This window comes from Zalophus californianus, chromosome 6, assembly GCF_009762305.2.
Source record: "Zalophus californianus isolate mZalCal1 chromosome 6, mZalCal1.pri.v2, whole genome shotgun sequence".
NCBI lineage: Eukaryota > Metazoa > Chordata > Mammalia > Carnivora > Otariidae > Zalophus > Zalophus californianus.
In genome coordinates this window covers 82,189,803-82,205,594 of record NC_045600.1, presented here as the reverse complement: position 1 = coordinate 82,205,594, position 15,792 = coordinate 82,189,803, and the positions used below count along the sequence as shown (strand labels likewise).

The window sequence follows — 15,792 nt, the reverse complement described above, 5'->3', positions numbered from 1 at the left end:
TCTGGAAAAATACAGGAAAAAGGACTTTATCCTTTCCACCACTGCTTTTTAAACCTGCCCTGTTGGATCCTTCTTCTCCATCACTGAATGAAATCTCCAGCAGATCCGTATGATTTACATTCACTCTTCAGTTGAACAAATAGTTTTATTTTCTAAGTACATACTAAGAATTCCAGTCTGGGTTAATTATCAAAGCTTCCATCTCTGCTCTCCCTTGACTCCCTATACACTACTGTCATTCCATCAGCCTGTGTCATCTATGGTTAACATACAACTCTAAATTTTGCGTCCTCTTTGGAGAAACTGAAATACACAACGAATGATATTTGGGGATTTTTTTTTTTTTAATGCTTCATTTCCAGCTTTACTACTGATAGTAACACAGGAGAGGAAAACATGATCGATGGACAGAAAAACATTTTATGTTTCGCAAAATGTAGACTATTATAGACTGATAGAGTACCTGCTTAGCCATTTCTTTTCTTTTTCTCTCTTCTTTTATCTCTTCTGTCCTTCTCTGAATCTCATGAAGGATTTCACGTTGCTGAAATAAATCATACTGCATCAAATGCCAATCTCTGAAACCCAGACAACATATAAATTCTACAATCACAAAAAAAATCTTTCGCTTTTTTTTTTAAAGATTTTATTTATTTATTTGACAGGGAGTTAGTGAGAGCAGGAACACAAGCAGGGGGAGTGGGAGAGGGCGAAGCAGCCTTCCTGCGGGGCAGGGAGCCTGATGCAGGGCTCGATCCCAGGACCCTGGGACCATGACCTGAGCCGAAGGCAGACGCTTAATGACTGAGCCACCCAGGCGCCCCTTTTGCATTTTTTTTAAAGATTTTATGTACCCATTTATTTGAGAGAGACAGAGTGAGCGAGCGCGGGGGGAGGAACAGAGACAGAGAGACAAGCATACTCTGTGGCGAACTCGGAGCCCGTCAGAGCCCGACGCAGGGCTCAATCTCATGACCCTGAGATCATGACCTGAGCCGAAATCGGAGTTGGACACCCAACCCACTGAGCCACCCAGGCGCCCCCCAAAACACCTTTTGCATTTCTATGATTCAAGCCCTCCCTTCCTAAAGATCTGCTTATACAGAACTGTACAACAAACCACTGTTTCATCAGTTGTGATGCAATACTTGTTCGTGTTTTGTAAGGTTTCCAGACTGTGGGGGAGGGGCGCTGACTCCCCACTCTTCACATTTCCACGTGGAGAGACTTTCGTGACAGGACGCCCACCTTGACGTAGCACCTCCCCTTTGATATCTCCCTGTCTGTGGAGAACAAGCGCTGGTGTCTGCTCCCCGCCACAGAGGGTGGGGCCCCGTTGGTGGAGGTGGGCTGAGCTGTCCTCAGTGCCGGGACCTGGGGTGGCAGTGGCTCAAGCACCATCCCCATGTGCCACAGACTTCAGGTATGTTCTCTAATTTTCTCAGCACTAAAAGCGGTATTTTGATTTCCATTCATTTGACTCATGTATCTATGACTCAAGTGGGACTGAATTTAGGTTGGGAAAAATAGTGGGGTTTTTTGTTTTTGTTTTTGTTTTACGAGTCCCCTAAAATTCCAGGTTGTGGATATCAAAACCATTAAGAGACTCACCAATATCAGCAATAATACAAAATGAAAAAATGCCCCAAATTTATAGGTAAACAGTATACCTAAACAAGACTGCTAGATAAATATCCACTATCTAATAAAAACGTGCCTTCCTAAAAACGATGAAAATAAGGAACTTTAAAATCTAAATGATAACTAGGCAAAAAAAAGAACCAAGAGCAAGAAGCTAAGAAAAGCAGAATAACAAAACCCCGGAAGTAACTGTAAGAAACAGTGACCTCTACGGGAAGAAAACTATAAAGCCTCACCAAGAGATTAAGAATAAGCAATCAAACATTCCTGGATAGGGAGTCTGAATATTGCCAAGGTGTCAATTCTTCCTAAATGAACATGTAAGTCTAGTGCAGAGAGTTTGATTTTGAGAGAGCGATCCTGTAGTTCATCTGTAAGAATAAATGGTGAGAACGGCTAAGGGAAAAAGAAAAGCATAACGGAAGGTGAAGGGAAGGGCACTTGACTTTTCAGATATTAAAACAGCATAAAAGATATGATAGGGACTCAAGAAAAAAGATGAATTGAACAAAATGGGTAATTCACAAATAGAGCTTCATATATATATATATATATATATATATATATATATATATACACACATATATATATAGTTAAAATACACCTTAAAGGAAGTTTACAAATCAACTAAGAAAAAATGATTATTTAATGTGTCAGGAAATGTCTGGGAAGGAAAAAAAAAAACACTTCAGATGCTCATTTTTACAACCCACCCCCCCAAAAATTCTAGGTAAGTTGATTAAAAGACTGAATAGAGGGTCACCTGGATGGCTCAGTCGTTAAGCGTCTGCCTTCGGCTCAGGTCATGATCCCAGGGTTCTGGGATCGAGCCCTACATCGGGCTCCCTGCTCGAGGGGAAGCCTGCTTCTCCCTCTCCCACTCCCCCTGTTCGTGTTCCCTCTCTCACAGTCTGTCTCTGTCAAATAAATAAATAAAATCTTTAAAATAAAAGACTGAATAGAGAATAAGTTAAAAATCAAGAAGGAAACTTAGGAAAAAGAAAAAAGAAGGAACCTTGGATATGTACATTATCTTTGATTAAAGGATTTAAAAAATAACACCGGAGTGTACATCCTTGTGCAAACAGATTGAAGAAAAAATACAAACGGTCACGGCACATAAAAAAGGTCAATCTCTGGTTTTTGCTACTCATTTGGACAGTAGATACCCATCCCACAGAGGGAAGAAAATAGCCTATAAAGCTCAGTGAATTCCTGCACAGCTTTATAAGCTCAAAAGACCCCAAGAAGTTTGGTTAAACGAACTTTTTCTCTTCTTTTCTTTAAAGACCTGGACTAGACTGAAGGTTGTAGGAGCAGCATTGCTATTTGTGGGGAGGAAACCACTCGCCGTATTTCTCAGTTACTCTTTGGGCCTCCTCTGACTTGGATCTCCAAGTGCTTGAAGCAAAGGCCCAGCAAAATTTAAATAAAGATTAGCATGTAGGCAGAGAGAGAGTAAAGACCAATAGCAGTTCGCCGTCTTCCGGGCCCGGTCGCCGGTAGTGATGAGGGTCTCACCTCCTGCTCCACCTTCTGCTTGGCCTCCAACAGCCTCCGCTGCTCCTCCTGAGCCCGCCTTTCCAGCATTTCTTCATGGAAAGACTTGGGAGGGGGCTTGTTATGCTCGCTGAGAAATGATTGCACATGGTCGGCCAGTTCAAATATCATCACCTAAACATGTAGAGGAAAGTCAACAACAAATGGTCAAGTGATGGGAAGACAGGGCCCAAAGGAGACGGGAAAGCATGCAGGCAATCAGAGGCCCACTTAAAATGGTGATACGACACTATGATACGACACGTTCTGAGTTAGGTATCTGAGGCAATCACAGCAGGGAAAAGCTTTCACAGGTCTCCCCTTCTGTGCTGCTATCAAGACAAATCACTAGATAAATAAAAAGCTTCCCTTTTCTTTTACAGTCTTCCTCAACTTTACTGGCATCTTCTGTAGAGTAAATCTGATAAAATATTTTTATCTGGACAAAGAAATCTGATAAAATATTTAACACTGCATAAAAATGAAGTACTTTCCCAACTAGAAAACCTGTCTACAAAATGACAGCCGAAGAATCACTGCCACAGTGAGAACTTCCATCTGTCCGTACAGGGTACTGAAAACATTCTTTGGGGTACAGAGGCAAATACTTAAAGGCCTCACTAGCTCCCTGCTACTAACAGGCCAGTGGAGGCTAATCAATACTAAGACAGCATCCCATTTCCACTTAGGGAAGCATTCATGGATATTACCAGAAGGATGAATGCCCCCCTCTCAGACACTGTTTATGTCAACACTGGAGCCACTTTCTCATACCTGTAGGAGTCATAAATCCTACCTGTGCTGGTAAACTCATGAAACAAGGGTTTCCGGAACCCTACGCTAAGTGACTGCCCTAACCCCAGAGAGGTCAAGAGTACCAAGCTCCTTCTGCAGATGATGACCACCACTCTGAAGTTCCTTTTTCCTCAATTACAATAAAGCAGTTTAAAAATTCTTATTTCTAGGGGCGCCTGGGTGGCTCAGTCGTTAAGCGTCTGCCTTCGGCTCAGGTCATGATCCAAGGGTCCTGGGATCAAGCCCCGCATCGGGCTCCCTGCTCGGCGGGAGGCCTGCTTCTCCCTCTCCAGCTCCCCCTGCTTGTGTTCCTGCTCTCGCTATCTCTCTCTGTCGAATAAATAAATAAAATCTTTAAAAAAAAATTCCTATTTCTAAAGGGACTTAAGAGGGTGATAATTAGTAATAAAGGCCACTATACACAAGAATACAAAGTTAGTTCACGTGGTGTTCATTCCACCTTTCTCTCGAGGAGTAATGCAAAGACACCTCAGGGGGAAGTTAATGTATTCTTTGATTGTAGCAGAAGCTGTGGCATTCACTGGATGTACTTCACTTTACAGTTGACAAGCACTCGTCTGGAGTTTAATAGGCAAGTTCTTCAAAGAAAAGCTCTTTTAAGAAAAGCTGGGGAAGGTAGGCAGTTTCTATTATGTCAAAAGAAACCACTTCTACACCAGAAAAGAGACAGGAGCCATGCAGTGGAGGGTTTTTCTTTTGCCAATCAAATTGAATGACTAGAATTTTCTGTACAAACACATCAGATACAATGTATGTAAGACTAGACGAAAATAAGAACTACTCTCCAAACTGGCTCTTGTCCCCCTCTCTCTGTGGATCTACACAGCTGATTGTCCTGCCCCTCTCAGCACTCTGCTCAAATGTGACCTCATCAGAAGCCTCTCCTGATCTCCTTATTTAGAACAGCCACTCTACCATCCCCTCACAATAAGTATCTATTAGCCAGGGTTCTCCAGAGAAACAGAACCAACAGGATAGGGTGTGCGGGGGGGGGGGGGGTGCGTGCATGCGTGCGTGCATGTGTGTGTGTGTGTACAGGTGCGCATGTGTACAGCAAGAGACTGATTTTAAGGAATTGACCCATGCAATTATCGAGAGTCCAGAATATGTAGGGTAGACCAGCAGGCTGGAGACCTGGCAGGTCTGGTCTGACAGCCATCCTCTGATAATTTCCCCTGCTTCCAGAAAAGCCAGTCATTTTCAGTTAAAACCTCAAGCAACTGGGGCGCCTGGGTGGCTCAATCGGTTAAGTGTCTGCCTGTGGCTCTGGTCATGATCTCAGGATCCTGGGATAGAGCCCTACATCGGGCTCCCTGCTCGGTGGGGAGTCTGCTTCTCCCTCTCCCTTTGCCCCTCTGCCCCGCTCTTGCTCTCTCTCTCTCTCTCTAATAAATAAATAAAAATCTTTAAAAAAAAATTTTTTTTAAACCCTCAAGTGACTGGATGAGGCCTACCCACATTATGGAGGATAATCTGCCTAACCCAAAGTCTACTGATTTAAATGTTAACTTCATCTAAAAAAAAATACTTAGAGAAACATCAAGAGGGGCGCCTGGGTGGTTCAGATGGTTGGGCGTCTGCCTTCGGCTCGGATCATGATCACAGGGTTTTGGGATCAAGTCCCACATCAGTCTGCTTCTCCCTCTCCCTCTGCACCTCCCCACCCCGCTTGCACTCTCTGGCTCTCGCTCTCGTCGAATAAATAAATAAAATCTTAAAACAAAAAACAAAAAGCAAACAAACAAACAAAAAAACCAGAAATCTAGAATGATGTTTGCCCAAATATCTGGGTACCATGGTCTAGCAATTTTGACACATAAAATTAACCATCACATCTATTACAATATAGCTGAAATTAAAAAAGGGGCAACATCAAACACTGGCAAGGATGTGGAGAAACTGGATCACTCAGACACTGCTGGTGGGAATGTAAGGTGGTAGAGCCAATCTGGAAAAGTCTGACAGCTGCTTAAAAAACTGAACATGCAGCTTCCATATACCAACAACTGCACTCCTGGGCATTAATCCAGAGAAACGAAAACTTACCTTCACATAAAAACCTATAATGATGTTTACAACAGCTTTTTTCCCCCCTTTTTTTAAGAGAGAGAACATGAGGGAGGGGGCACAGGGAGAGAGAATCTTAAGCAAGCTCCATGCTCAGAGCGGAGCTTGACCTCACAGCCCTGAGATCATAACCGAGCCAAAATCAGGAGTCAGAGGCTTAACCAACTGATCCACCCAGCTGCCCCCACAGCTTTATTTTTAATAGCCAAAAACTAGAAACAACTCAGATGTCTTTCACCTGGTGGATGGCTAAATCAACAGTGGTATATCTATACCATGGAATACTATCTAACAACTACTGATAAGTCAAACTATCTGGATGAGTCTCTAAGACAATTATGTTGGGTGAAAAGAAAGTCAATCCCAAAGGTTACATACTGTATGATTCCACTTATGTAACATCCTTGAAGCTGAGTAAAAGGGTACATAGGACCTCTTAGTATTAGATCTTAAAACTGAATGTGAATCTGTAATTATCTCAAAATAAAAAGTGTAATTTAAAATAAAGCCCGGGCGCCTGGGTGGCTCAGTTGGTTGAGCGACTGCCTTCGGCTCAGGTCATGATCCTGGAGTTCCTGGATCGAGTCCCGCATTGGGTTCCCTGCTCGGCGGGGAGTCTGCTTCTCCCTCTGACCCTACCCCTCCTCATGTGCTCTCTCTCTCTCTCTCTCTCATTCTCACTCTCTCAAATAAATAAATAAAATCTTTAAAAAATTTGTTTTAAAATAAAGCCCAAGAAAGGGCATCAAAAGCAAGAGTAAACAAGTGGGGCTACATCAAATTTTAGAACTTCTGCACAGCAAAGGAAACCATCCACAAAATGAAAAGGCAACCTACGGAATGGGAGAAAATATTTGCAAAACATGTTTCTGATAAAGAGCTAACATCCAAAATATAGAAGGAACCCACAGAACTTTAACAGCAAAACAAAACCCGAAATGATCCAATTAGAAAATGGGCAGAGAATCTGAATAGACATTTTTCCAAAGAAGATATAGAGATGGCCAACAGACACGAGAGAAGTTGCTCAACATCACTCATCATCAGGGAAATGGAAATCAAAACCACAACGAGCTATCACCTCACACCTGTCAGAATGGCTGTCGTCAAAAAGACAAGGAATAGCAAATACTAGCAAGGATGTGGCAAAAAGGGAACCCTTGTGCACTGTTGGTTGAAATGAAACTGGTTCAACCACTATGGAAAACAATATGGAGGATCCTCAAAAAATAAACATAGGACTATGATATGATCCAGTCAGCAACCCCACTTCTGGGGACATATGCAAAGGAAGTGAAAACAGGATCTGGAAGAGATACCTGCAGCCCCATGTTACTGCAGCATTATTCACAACAGCCAAGTTAAGAAAACAACCTCAGTGTCTGTCAATGGATGAATGAATAAAGACGATGTATATAAATGCAATGGAACATTATCTGGCCATGAGAAAGGATGTCCTGCTGTTTCCAAACAATGCAGATGGACCTTGAGGACATTATGCTAAGTGAAATAAGTCAGCCAGAAAAAGACAAATACTGTATGATCTCACTTATATGTGGAATGTAAAAAAGCCAAACTCATAAAGACAAGAGACTGGAGTGGTGACTACCAGGAACTGGCAGGTTGGAGAAAGGGGATGTTGGTCAAGGGGTACAAACTTCTGGTTATAAGACAAGTAAGTTCTGGGGATCTAATGTACAGCTCAGTGATCATAGTTAAAAATACTGTATTGTGAAAAATAAAGCAAAAATATTTTCCAAAAAAATCCCACATCATGAATCTAAGAGACCAGAAGATTCTATAGTTGAATTTTCAGTATAACTCCTCATTATTTTTCAGTGAGACATTAGACTATATTAGAAAGAACTCTGCAGGGGCACCTGGGTGGCTCAGTTGGTTAAGCGTCTGCCTTTGGCTTGGGTCATGATCCCAGGGTCCTGGGAAAGAGCCCTGCATGGGGCTCCCTGCTCAGCGGGGAGCCTGCTTCTCCCTCTCCCTCTGCCTGTCTCTCTGCCTACTTGTGCTCTCAATCTCTGTCAAATAAATAAACAAAATATATATAAAAAAAGAAAGAACTCTGCAATCATCCCCAGGGCCTACTTTTTTGTTCAGGTTGTTCTATAATCACTCTGCAGCTCAGCAATCACTGAAAATCTTGAGAACCATAACCTAGAGGTGGGTCACGCTGTGACTCCTGGGTTATAGAATGCAACTGAAAACCTGTCCAGTCACTTTAACAGACGTCCAAAACAGACACAGAGGCCTGGGATAAGTCCTTACTTAACTCTAATGTTTTTGGTTTGTTTTTTTTTAAATAAAGATTTTATTTATTTATTTGACAGAGAGAGATACAGCGAGAGAGGGAACACAAGCAGGGGGAGCGGGAGAGGGAGAAGCAGGCTTCCCGCTGAGCAGGGAGCCCGATGCGGGGCTCGATCCCAGGACCCCAGGATCATGACCTGAGCTGAAGGCAGACGCTTAATGACTGAGCCACCCAGGCACCCCGACTTAACTCTTCTGTTTTAACAGGATGGTATTCTTAAGCATGAGCTGCCTTTCCTCACTGCCTAAGTGAGGAAAAGATGGGTCATACTTGAAGAGAAGTGGTCTGGCCTAAGAGACCCACGATAACCCACTGCCCCAAGAAGTCACCTAGTCTAGCCTTCTGGAGAGTTCTGCCACCCAAGGGGGAACTCACGTACACCCTGATGTGCAGAGGATTACAAAAGAATACGGAACTAGATGGAAATGCTCAAGTACAAAAGGGACGTTGATTAGTGGAGTATGTGGCTAATCACTGAGAAGGCAAACAATTAGCTCTTCTGGTGTGTAACCGGGAGAGGTGGCAAGGTTCGGTCTGAAATCACTTGTCTGCAAACATTTTTCAATGTAAACATTCAAGTCAAGATCAGGTTACGATGCCCGGTCCAAGGTGTGCCAACAGTGGCCAGGTTCACGTGGACTCCTTTCAGAAAAATTCTGAGTCGTCAATGTACCCTCCATATACACTCTCCAATTTGTCATTCATAAAAACTGTACATTAAAGAAATACAAGTACCAATGTTCACCTTTGTACATATCAATAAGAAACAACATTCCAGTCAACACTGGGTTTGAGGTGCCACGGAAAAACCTCTTAGCCCAAGAGAAGGCAGGAAGGTGAACACTGGTGAACGGGATGAGAATTCTACTGTCCTGTTACAACTCCAGTTAAACGGATCTTACCTCTCCACAATGTTTTTTGGCCACTTTCTCTAGGTGGGATTTTAACAAATTAACACTTTCATTTGACAGACCTTTGGCATTCTTTAACTCTATTTCAGGGACTCTGGAAAAGAAAGAGACAAAAAGGAGTTACTCCAAAAAGTATGGCCTCCTTGCATAGTATTTGCTAGGTCCAAGCACTGAGCACAGGGATTTCACACAGGCCTCTCTATACCCCTAGCCGCCTCTTCCTCCATTTCCAAGGATTACAACTGTATCCTAGCAACTCTGTCAACACAGTGTTTGACATGGGGTCACCTGAAGTCCCTGGGGGAGAAGCTGGTCCCCCAGATGACTAGACTGAGTGGGCTTGATCCTGGCTTGCCCCCCAACATCAATTAACCCAGCTCTCACAGTTCACCCACAAGAGTCCAAGTGCTCCGGGCTCATCCGTGTGCTCCAGCACAAAGCAAGACAAGCACAACCAGGCAAGAGGAAGCCTCAAATGGGGCGCCTGGCTGACTCAGTCGGTAGAGCATGTGACTCTTGATCTCAGGGTTGTGGGTTCGAGCCCCATGTTGGGTGTAGAGATTACTTACAACTTTTTTTATGTATGTATGTATGTATCTATCTACCTACCTATTTATTTGACAGAGAGAGAAAGCACGAGCAGGGGGAGCGGGAGAGGGAAAAGCATGCTCCCCGCCGAGGAGGGAGCCCGATGCAGGATGCGATCCCAGGACCCTGGCACCATGAGCTGAGGCTTGACGCTTAACCATCTGAGCCACCCAGGTGCCCAAGATTACTTACAATCCTAAAGAAAAAAATGAAGCCTAGGTGATCCATCCAGCATTCCCACCACGTGCCCTGTCACATCACTCCTGATTGTCAGCGAAGTGGAAATGCTCACTCACCCACTCACAGCTGAATCTACCTGGGGGTGTTGTGCACACTCTGCTATTACAAGGATGCCGAACACGCCCTTCTTCTCCCTGCCCAGCACAACCGACACTCAACGCTCTCTATTCAAAGTTTACACAGCCGCTCCTCAGGTTCCCCTTGGTTCCCAATCAAGAGATATCCAGCAACAATTCACGGAAATCAAATAGGTTTTATTTAATTTTACTGAAGAGAAGATGACTACTTCCTACCAAGCATTTCTGAGTAACTGATGGTATTTTTATCTTAGCAAAGCCTTTACGATTCACTGTCTCTGCATTCTCTCGATGCTTCAGTGTGACAGATGGCTACAATCATGATCTACTCGGATAGATGGAAATCTGAGAGAAGGGAGTTGATATATATGAGAAAAAGAACAGAAATGCCATAGAGTCCTGTGTCTACGTATGATCTAACCCAGGACTCTGTCACAGTGGCATGGAAGACTATTTTGCAGAAAAAGTGTTCCTGTATCATGTCATCTCAAAGGATAAGAATGTCCCCCCCCAGTCAAGCCCTACATAATTTCTTTTTAATTCAGCAGTCATTATGTAGCAGTATTAACAGAATGATGAAAAATCCAACTACAATACTAATTAAACTTAAAAAATTTTTTTTCCTGCTTTCTCTTTATGCCTTTGGCACAAAATTTATAATTTCATGTAGCTGATATTATAATGTCTACTCTGTAGCTTTTTATAATTATTTTCATGGTTGTTTTTTTTTTTTAAATCATCCCATATTATTTTTACCAATTGGACACATCAAGATTTACCAGAATGGCCCTCCAGCACAGTGGTTCCCAACCAGGGCTGACTGTGCCCCCAGGGGATGCCTGTCAATGGCAAGAGGGAAGAGAAACTCCACACCTCTTACCACATTCCTTCCCTATGCACCTCTTTCATTGGGCTGGTCCTGCGTTGTATCCTTTATAGTAAGCTGGTAATTTTAAGTCAAGTGCCTTTCTGAGTTCTACACGCTATTCTAACACAGCATCAAACCTGACGAAGGGGTTGAATGAGCTCACAAATTCTTGGCCAGCTGTTCAGAAATACTGATACATGCAATTGGCGTTTGAAATTTTGTGGAGCTGAGCCCCTAACCCAGGTCTGCAGTAACTATGCTAGCTTGTGTCAAAACTAACTGAAGGGCGCCTGGGTGGCTCAGTTGGTTAAGCAACTGCCTTCGGCTCAGGTCATGATCCTGGAGTCACAGGATCGAGTCCCACATCGGGCTCCCTGCTCAGCAGGGAGTCTGCTTCTCCCTCTGACCCTCCCCCCCATGCTCTCTCTCTATCTCATTCTATCTCTCAAATAAATAAAATCTTTAAAAAAAATTAAAAAAAAAATACTGAACTGAATTGCTAGACACCCAGCTGTCAGAAAACACACCACCTGCTTGGTGTCAGGAAAAATAAAACCAGAGAGGCGTGGCCTTATTTTTCTTCCATAAATTTAATTACCCTTTAACCAATTCATGGTTAACACCTGGTAAACACCTACTCTATCACCTAACACATGGTAAACACCTACTCTACCTACTCTAGGCACGATGTTAGAGACAAAAGAGGGTTATTAAATTCAAGAAACTCATCTTGATCTATCTGTACTTTCATCTTCTCCATCAGCTGTTAGGATAACAAATTCCATAAATTTCCCACCCACTCTGTTAAGGCTCGGCTTCCTTCCTTGTATTTGTCACCTGATTCCCTGCACAGTAAGCACAAACCACAAAATGTCATCTAAGCCCATCTGCCTTTCGAAGTGGAATGTCTGAGGAAAGATTACACGGAATACACACATATTTCGAAAAGATGATACTTGGCTACTGACTGCCAGTGCTTTTGCTCTGTCAGTGGTTCTCATCCAGAGGCAGTCCACGTGCAGGGGGCGCCTGTCGGTTAAGCGTCTGCCTTCGGCTCAGGTCATGATTCCGGGGTCCTGGGATTGAGTCCTGCATTAGCGGGGAGCCTGCTTCTCCCTCTCCCTCTGCCCCGCCCCCCTGCTCATGCTCCCTCTCACTCTCTCTTAAATAAATAAATAAAATCTCTTTACAAAAGAATGTATGTGGGGGTTTTATGGTTGTCTCACAGACTGCAGAGCACTCGTAGCATCACTGGCTGGAGCCAGGGTGTTATACACCATGCATCACGGCCCAGCCCCACACAGCGGAGACCCATCAGCAGTGCCCCTTGTAACAGTGTGACTCAAATCTCCTTTTTCCTCTACAAAGTAAAACTCCCATTAGGGCCAAAAAGCTATTCTAAGTCCTAATGCCAACTATACTTTAAAACTAAGTATACAAGGGCACCTGGGTGGCTCAGTCGGTTAAGCGTCCAACTCTTGACCTCAACTCAGGTCTTGATCTCAGGGTTGTGAGATCGAGGCCCGTGTCCGGCTCTGCAATGGGCAGGGAGTCTGCTTGAGGATTCTCTTTCACTCTCCCTCTGCCCCTCCCCACCCCCTAAAACAAAACAAAACTCAGTATACAAGGGCTCTACTAGTCCTCATGACTTTATCCTTTTCTCCTAAGACTGTTCCTCTTCCCAATTTATGAAGAATTAAACAAAAATCAACACACGAGAGGGGCGCCTGGGTGGCTCAGTTGGTTAAGTGTCTGCCTTTGGCTCAGGTCATGATCCCGGGGTCCTGGGATGGAGCCCCGCATCGGGCTCCCCGCTCAGCAGGGAGTCCGCTTCTCTCTCTGCTCCTTCCCCTGCTTGTGCTTCCTCTCTCTTTCTCTCTCTCAAATAAATAAAATCTTAAAAGAAAAAAAATTTTTTTTTAATGAACACACTAGAGAAAGCAAACAATTAATCATGCAGCAAACATTAGTACCTGGAGTGACTATTCTACAACTATAAGCAGACTTAACATGAGACAGGTTTCACGAAAATGTCTACTGCGGACGTAGTTTCAGTGAGATATACATGATAGGAAATGAAATTTTAAGGGGAATAGAGGCAGAAAGGAGAAAATACCATTAATGTGTCTGTTTCTATGTTGTCAAAACAGAGAAGTGGTATCACATGGAAGGTATTTATAAATGTACTCACACATCTGGGTAGGTTGGTGGGCATCTAACCCTCAAATCCACTTGCACGTATACTTCTTCACCAGTCAGACCCTGAGGGTACAGAACTAAATTGATTTCAGGGGGCTCACTGACCTAAAAGAGAAAAAGAAAATCTTTTTTTTTTTCCCCACCTGGAGAGCCAATTATTAGCAATTAAGATAATGAGCATCTTAGCTCGAACTTCTACTTTCTAAATATTACGTGCAACTGTACTTTTATACAGGTATTCAGTTATCTTTGCCTAAAGCATGGTTTAAAAACAAAACCCGTGCCAGAGATTGCATCTTCCTTTTCAAAGTTATCTAAGAGGTGAAGCAAAATGTTCCACGGAGCATCTATTCATTCACATGTTATGGAGTACCAATCATGTGGTTATGCATGGGTACCATTCTAGGAGTAGGCTATGGGTACAGGGGCCAATTTGGACAGATATGGGCCCAACTAGCCAACACACATGAGAAGACAAGTACGTATTCGCCACAGTGATGAGTGCTACAAAGAAAATCAGGCAGAGTAATGGAAGATAGCGGTAAGGGCGATTTTCAGACAGGTGGGTCAGGGGCCTCTTGAGCAGAGGAAACTTCAGTTGAAACACGAATACTGAGATAATGACAAGTGAAAGCCTTAACATGGAAATCTGATGGCTCTTCTAAACGTGGGTATGCTCTCACCCAACTGCTTTTTGCCAAAGAAACCAAATACTCCATTTATTGTTCTTTATTAAATATGCTTTTTCCAAAAAGGTTTGAGGCACTTTATATTATCTGTATATTGTTAAGAGAAGGGAGGCTGAGGGAAGAAACATTTAGTCTCATGGTCCAGGCACTTAACCAACTCTGTACGCGGGCACGGCTACTGTTTTACAGATAAAGCAGCTCAGGCTCAGAAAGTTTCAGTTTTTTGCCCACAGACACACGACGACAAGGTTGGATTTCAGATCCAACTATGGCTCCCAAACCTGTGTCTTTTATCAGCCACTCCCTCATTAGTGCCAATCCTGAGCTGCTGTGACTGAGCCTTGACTTTGTCTTGGAACATCCAGGTGGCCAGGGCAAAAAGGGAAATGTGACATTATTTCACAGAAAAGGAAAAGCACAAAAAATTGGGGGGGGGGGCAACAAAGTACATAGCAACACTAAATTCTAACAGGTATTTACAACCTACAGTACCCTGAATTACACAATAAACAAAATTCTCATCAACAATGTGTATAACATATGGAAGCTCAGTTTTCATATGGCTTTATCCTAATGCTTGCTCAAAGTTGCAGGGTCAGGCTTCAGGAAAGCACAGATCTGTGAACGTGGTGAAACGTCCCGTGACCCATGAGGTTTTCCATGTACTCAGTCAGCCATCTCACCTCATCACCCACAGTGATGGGTGTGGACGCTGTCAGGCACTGTGAGCACAAAGTGAGAAAACAGACGTGGTTCCAGCTGACTTCCAGTCTGGCGGGGGAAAACAATTAACACGTAAGTTCAAGTTCAGAAGTCCTACTGAAGAGAAGACGTGAGTGACGGAATCAGCCACTCCATAATATGCCACTTTGGTTTAAGGATTATTTTGAGCTAAGGGTACTTGAAAACAGAAGGTGCAAGAAGGGCCCTCTGACCTCCTCTTTCCTTCCCGAAAACAGGAAAAGATGCCCTCCTACACTGGAAAGAAAGAAATATTCTAGGAAGCCTGGGTGGCTCAGTTGGTTAAGCATCTGCCTTCGGCTCAGGTCGTGATCCAGGGGTCCTGGGATCGAGTCCTGAGTCAGGCTCCCTGCTGAGTGGGGAGCCTGCTTCTCTCTCTCCCCTTGCTCCTTCCCCCTGCTCATGCTCTCTTTCTCTGTCAAATAAATAAAATCTTTAAAAATAAAATAAAATAAAGATTTTACTTATTTATTTGAGAGAGAGAGAAGAGAGGGGGAAGGGCCAGAGGGAGAAGCAGACCCCCCAGTGATCAGAGATCCTGATGCGGAACTCGATCCCGGGACTCCTCATTATCAGAGAACATCGAGGCCGAGAGAATTCTGTACAAACAGAACGTGGCAAAATAACTCTTACCTTTCTTCAGTCTCCCCATATGTTCATTACTTTTCCACAACTGCCTCTCTTTGTTCAGCCTACCCTGTAAACGCTTAGGCCTGGCCGCGTCACTGGGTCTTCATGTGCCCATGGAGTTTCCCCCGTGCGTGTAAATATCTGTATGTTATTCTCCTGTCAGTCTGTCTCATGTCAATTTAATTCTCAGACCTAGCCAGAGACCCTACGGGGATAAAAGTCCTGTCTAGTCTCCCTACACTCACTTAGAGAATGACCCGCAGTGGGCGTGAGGGAACATACTTGGGCATGGTCATCAGGAAGACCTGAGTACACTGCACGGAAGCTGAGACAAGCCAGAGACCGAGCATTCCAGAGGAGGGAAGAGCACATAAAGAGGTTCAAAGTGAACATGAGGTTGATATATTCCAAAAAGCCCAAGGGAGGCCAGTGTGACTGGAACACGGGAGGGAGGGGGGACACC

At 43.8% G+C, this 15,792-nt stretch overlaps 1 protein-coding gene across 5 annotated transcripts in view; it reads right to left on the bottom strand.

The window, feature by feature from the left end:
- The window catches only part of EIF2AK4 (eukaryotic translation initiation factor 2 alpha kinase 4), a 104,945-nt gene that overhangs the window by 76,503 nt on the left and 12,650 nt on the right, over positions 1-15,792 (bottom strand). The window contains exons 2-6 of one of the 5 annotated variants that reach the window (XM_027569725.2): positions 14,642-14,729; positions 13,262-13,374; positions 9,289-9,391; positions 3,163-3,315; positions 464-544 (exon numbers count right to left, since the gene is read on the bottom strand). In XM_027569725.2, coding sequence (XP_027425526.2) covers positions 464-544; positions 3,163-3,315; positions 9,289-9,391; positions 13,262-13,374; positions 14,642-14,729 — 538 coding nt within the window. The remainder of the gene's footprint in view (positions 1-463; positions 545-3,162; positions 3,316-9,288; positions 9,392-13,261; positions 13,375-14,641; positions 14,730-15,792) is intronic. The other 4 variants (XM_027569726.2, XM_027569727.2, XM_027569729.2 and 1 more) reach the window with 4 other exon arrangements.